The sequence below is a fragment of the Eurytemora carolleeae genome, unplaced genomic scaffold, assembly GCF_000591075.1.
Source record: "Eurytemora carolleeae unplaced genomic scaffold, Eaff_2.0 scaffold202, whole genome shotgun sequence".
NCBI classification, from domain to species: Eukaryota; Metazoa; Arthropoda; class Copepoda; order Calanoida; family Temoridae; genus Eurytemora; species Eurytemora carolleeae.
Window position 1 is genome coordinate 5,878 of NW_019396233.1, and position 6,142 is coordinate 12,019.

Genomic DNA, 6,142 nt, shown 5'->3' on the forward strand with positions numbered 1-6,142 from the left:
AGGGATGGGGGGGGGGGAAGAGTATGATGGATAAATTAATAACCTGTCATTTTTTATTCATAAAGTCGGTTAAACAATTTTGTTTAGTTCTACACGTCTTTACTTAGGAACCATACAATTATTTAGTTTGAGAAAAATACATATTTTAATAGATTTTCAACATTATGCTTAGCTATCTTCAATCAAAAGTGCTATCATTGATTAACAAAATCATTAAATAATTATTGTCAGAAATGAAACTGATATTATTTATAATTAGATCTAATGACACTTTTGAAAAGTCCATTGAAATAAAATATTTAATAAAAACAATGTTTTATTTGTATAGGATATAATTATATATGCAGTAGGGTTGTTAATCATTTCGAAAAACGAAAGTTATTCGTTTCGTTTTAACTTTTTTCAAAAGAAGATCGTTTTGTTTTAAACAGAAACTGTCGTTTTTGAAAACGAACCATTCGTTTTGAACTTTCAAAAACGAAAAACGATAGTTTTTGAAAAAATGTCGCAAACGTATCTGAGTTTTATGACACAATCGGGGGGTCGTTTTCGGAAACGTTTAAAAAAAACGACAAATTTTAAAAAATCCATCCCTAGATATATGACACCTCGGTCATTTATGTCATCATATATGTACCATGTACCATCTTCATGGCATCATATATGTACCATGTACCATGTTCATGACATCATATATGTGCCATGTACCGTACCATGTACCATGTTCATGACATCATATATGTACCATGTACCATGTTCACTTTGAAAACGTACTTGAACTACTCTTCTCATTTCCGGTGTCTAAATTTCCAAGCAAAGGTTCCAAGCCTGTCGATGCTCCATCACCTTAAACGCAGTTTTTGCGTACCCATCCTCCTTGGCGAGCTTGTGCGTACACTGTATACATTACGCAGCTTTTTACAGACGCATTGTTTTCTTTTTGTGACAAGGTTAGATGGTAATGGGTTTAATTTTAATTGAAGAGCCCATTTATAGCGTAAAGGTTTTGTGAATATACTATCTCATGGTACAATAATTCCTACATTTTTTGTTTTTAGAAATTATACCCTATAGAATTAAAGCTGTACTTCAAAACAAAAATATTCAAGAGTTGATTTGATATTTTAACTAATGTTTGTTTAAATGTTTGTTCAGAGGACTTGGGATTGGGGTGGGAGGGGGGGGGGGAATAATAATTTATCATCGGCCTCCCCTTTGACCTTTGAATTTAAGATGATATATCGAAAACTTCCAAAAATTCAACGCCAGTATTTTCAGGGGTGTTTGTTATCCATAAACCTATCCCAAAACAATGCATCAATTCATATCTTGCTTTGTTCAAATAGGGAAAAAAATATGTATAAATATTTTTCAAACGCGATGAATAATTATTGGTGTTCCGAAAAAATCAATAAATTATCTTCAAATCTCAAATATTTTAAAAGGAAGAATATACTTGAAGTTAGGATTGAAACATCATTTATCTTTTTTCTTCGTTTTTATAAACGCATTTAAGGTTCAGTAATTTCATGGTTTTTATTCATTTATTCTTACATTTTTAGCATATTTTCGACTGTTTTTAAATTCTTTTACAATATTTTTTTGAATGTCAGCATTGATTCATTTATCTAAAAATGTTTCTCTGTTTCTAGTTACAATATTGTATATATAATAATTCTATAATAANATCTAATATTGTATATCTCATATATCTAATATTGTATATCTCATATATCTAATATTGTATATCTCATATATCTAATATTGTATATCTCATATATCTAATATTGTATATCTCATATATCTAATATTGTATATCTCATATATCTAATATTGTATATCTCATATATCTAATATTGTATATCTCATATATCTAATATTGTATATCTCATATATCTAATATTGTATATCTCATATATCTAATATTGTATATCTCATATATCTAATATTGTATATCTCATATATCTAATATTGTATATCTCATATATCTAATATTGTATATCTCATATATCTAATATTGTATATCTCATATATCTAATATTGTATATCTCATATATCTAATATTGTATATCTCATATATCTAATATTGTATATCTCATATATCTAATATTGTATATCTCATATATATAATATTGTATATCTCATATATATAATATTGCATATCTATTTCTAGGTATAACGTTGACTGTGCGGCCTCTACTGGACTTTATGGCTTGGCTGAGGGAGCATTTGGAACTCAGGCAGTAGTTTTTAATAGTTTTTATACAAGCAAAAAAATAATTTAATATTTAAAAACACTTTTAAACAATTTGATTACATAATTCCAGAAAATTGAATACAGCATAACAATAATTTTGGTTAAATCCCAGCAAGCATTTTAAAGTCTCTGCTCCAAGGTCCAATTTAAAGAATTTGAGTCGTGGTTTAAACTTAAGCCGCGGCTCAAATTTGGTTGGTTTCACTTAAATTTGTATCAAATTTTTTAATTTACGCCGGCGGTCAATTTAAACCGGTTTTGGGGGTGAGACGTGGATTAAATTCATTAAATTTGGACACCAATGTCTAACAAATTTTTTTTTTTTTTTTTTTTTAACCATGGTGTCAATCAAAGTCCCATCAGTGAGTTTAAAAGTAGTTTGTTGAACTTTGAAATTAGTAAATTGTTAAAGATACCTCATTTAGGCTTTATTTTTGACCGTTAAATCACTGCAAAAACTAAAGACAGAGTTCATCTTTAGAAATATGTTTTAAAGCTTCATTTCTTTTCTGACAACATTTTAAATGCTTCCCGGTGCCTAAAATGATAAATGTTTAAAACTGATAATGATGATTAAAGGGTGGAGATGCTAGCGACGCAGGAAGTTGTCCAGCAGCACAGCAGGGGTCAGACGCACAGTGTGCAGGTCAGCCTTTTATCTATTCATCATAGGGTCAAATCTATTGAATGATTACATGATATTCTATTGAACTGTAAGCCGATATCCTGAATAAAGATACGGTTGGATTGATTAAAAGAGAGTATGATTGATTAATTAGTTACGAGGTGAATATGTATCCATTTGCATTATGGGGGTCCTTTGGACCAAGGTTGTAATGCAAGGAAAGTTAATTGCTGTCGTGTATACTCTGCGTACATATTGAAACCAGTTCACTCTGGGCGGAATTTGTAAACAAAAATATATGCATCAGTGTTCGTTTAGAATCCGAGGAGGTTAAAAGCATTAAATTTGATAATTTTGATAATTCACATAATAGTTTCCTATGACCAGAATATTTCATTGATTTTTTTATGTGAAAGATGGATCCCATGTCAGGCTTCGATATCTGTCTTGTGTTTACATTAGCGCCCAGAGACACCCCACTGCAGTACAAAAGATGTGTACATTTCTGTAATAACTTTCCTTGCATTACATCCTTGCTTTGAACTAATGAATATAAATTTCTTGATTAATTGATTTATGGATTCATTGATTGCTGAAAAAGTTCTGTATCAACCATACATGCCCGAAATAAAGATTAATGAATTGAATACAAGGTGCTGTATCTACCTGCTGGTCCCCCGGACAAAGAGACACAGATTGTCCCAATAGCGGACTCTGCTGCTTTGATGGCTGCGCAAACACATGCGGAGATGCACCCCAAGGTAAAGATAGTTTTTGTTCATGCATAAATATGGAAATAGGCCTAGTTTTTGCATACCTGGTTCTCAGCAGCTCACTTCAGTTTTTAGCCGATGCTAATGAAATGTGAGTTACAAAAATCAAGGTTAACTTAAAGATTTACATATTTAAATAACCCTCTGCAGAGTTGGACACTGACCAAATAAATTAAGAAAACATCAAGTGTAATTATGTTTAGTGAAGAAATAGAGCTGATTTAACTTTGTTAAACAAACTTATCAGATAGTACTGGTTTGTTTTAAACAATTATCCTAGGAATTCGTCGAAATGATTTGAAAGAAAGACCGAGAATTGTTAAAGGTTTCATTCATAATATGCTCCTGTTTCAATAAAGATAGCTTAAAAGAGAATTATTTTACCCTCAGAATTATATTTAAACCATATGATATGATAGACTAAAAAGTCATTATTATTGCTCTTTACAGTTGCCAGTGATGCCCAGGCTCCTGCTATTACTGTGACAACCACCCCTGGCTACCAGTATGATGTACCAGAGGTTACTCTGGCTGTGAGGCCCCAGACTACTCCTAGACCAGCTCCTACTACTGAGGAACCTCTAGCTCTATACGGACCTCCAGCTAGACAAGGACGTGCATTTAGCTCACCCAGAAGAAATAACAGGTAAATAATAAGAAAACAAGAAAACTAAGCATTCTCAAATTTCTGAAACCTTATGGTGAAAACACTTGTCATTTCAAAATTGGACTATTTCGTCACAGAACAAAAATGACAGGTACAAAGATATAGGGATTAGAAAATTAGAGCATGCCTAGAGTAATTAGGGCCTTAATAGGCTGAATCACCGTTTACATAAAACTGTACTGGTATGGCTTCTTTTTATTAACAGATGCAATTGCGCTGTGCTATATTTTCTTCTGTTATAACCATATTTTGCTGTCTTCAAATAAAAAGCAAGGACAGTACAAGTAAAATTTTATGCAGTACAATTATCATATATATGTCTTACAGATCGTGCCAGTACGGTAATATAACATTTTAAATTCAGCGGACCATTAAAAGTTATCATAATAAGCAAATTGATATGAATTTTGAATTAATCAAAAATTCTAAAAAAAATTTTAAATCGTCAAGTGTTTTATTAACTTTGTTAAGTCGATTATAAAACATGAAGGACCGAATGCACAAAAAAAATATTTTTCTAAAATTCTTTACTTTTTCAGGAGACAGGGAAGACGAGTGAAGGACCGAAGAAATGTCGTCTTTGTCTAAGCAATAATTTCCAAATTAATCTTTGGTGCCATTAGCTTTGTTTGAATCCTATCGGTCTGAATTATCAGGACTAGACTATAAGGGCATTCCAGTATTATGTTTGCTAATATAGAGCCTATAAAGCTTTATATTAATCCCGTATCTATATCAAAACTTACTTTTTGATGAACACATTATTTATTTTAAGGTTGGTTGTCTATAACTTTGTAACCCAATTGCTTAGCAAAAAATATGTAGCAAGCAAAAATTGTGAATTTTACATTTAGCTGGCAATTATTTTTGCATTAAAAAAGATGTTCCGATGCAAAGCAGTGATATTGCGATGTGAGCAATTGCATTTTCAGGAGCACTTTCTCTTGTGTCTACTGAAAATTGATCAATAGCAAAATCATTGATTTGCATTTTATTTTTCCTACTTGTCTTACATCTGTAAGCAAATTCTGATTTTTTATTTGTATTTATTATTTATTTTGAATTATGATGAATACAAGGCATTTTGAAAATGGACTCATGTATTTTCATCATCCTTAAGTACAAATGTGTATGGCTGAATTTATGATTGTGAATATGTGTACACATATATCTCTTTACGCACTTCAGTTGTCTATAAATCGTAAAAAAGCTATGTTTTTACTATGAAAAACTACCATATTTTACTGAATATGAATACGATTAAAACATAAAAAGTGTACCGTAGAGTTTATTATGTAATGCTTAAATGTTGCAATAAATACTTTAATTGTGTTTTCTTTTTTATTTTGATTTAATTATTTACATCTTTCTTTGTTAGGAAATTTTTAAATTTTTAATAAAAAAAATTTGCTTTTGAGTTAAAGGAATTGTATTAGTGTATGCATAATTTAAAGTGACTACAAAAAAGAGAATAGAAAATATATATTAGAGTGGAATTTACTAGAAAAAAGTGAAAAACGGCCATTTTGTTGTACTGTTTTCATTTTGCAGGTGTACTTCACATATTTGTGCTATATAACCTTTTGGGCCCTGGAACATCATTTTATATAAAATCTAAAATCAATATTAAAACAAAACCAAATTATAAAATTGGCTGGTTTCATAATTGACCAATGATCATTTCACATAGACTCTATGCCTTTCACTTTACAAACGATGATTTTCCGTTATAACTATAAATCAAATGATGTTTTTATTCACCTAATTCATTTTCTAAAGTTTATTTAACAGTTATAAAAAATTTCGAAATTAAAATGGAT

The 6,142-nt window shown here is 30.3% G+C and overlaps 1 protein-coding gene across 1 annotated transcript in view; it reads left to right on the forward strand.

Moving 5' to 3' along the window:
- The window catches only part of LOC111698838 (uncharacterized), a gene marked incomplete at its 5' end in the record, with an annotated part of 11,255 nt that extends 5,600 nt beyond the window's left edge, over positions 1–5,655 (forward strand). Inside the window, 5 exon segments of the mRNA XM_023469288.1 lie at positions 2,174–2,240; positions 2,837–2,903; positions 3,536–3,643; positions 4,106–4,301; positions 4,862–5,655. Coding sequence (XP_023325056.1) covers positions 2,174–2,240; positions 2,837–2,903; positions 3,536–3,643; positions 4,106–4,301; positions 4,862–4,910 — 487 coding nt within the window.
- Positions 5,656–6,142: the final 487 nt, after the last annotated feature.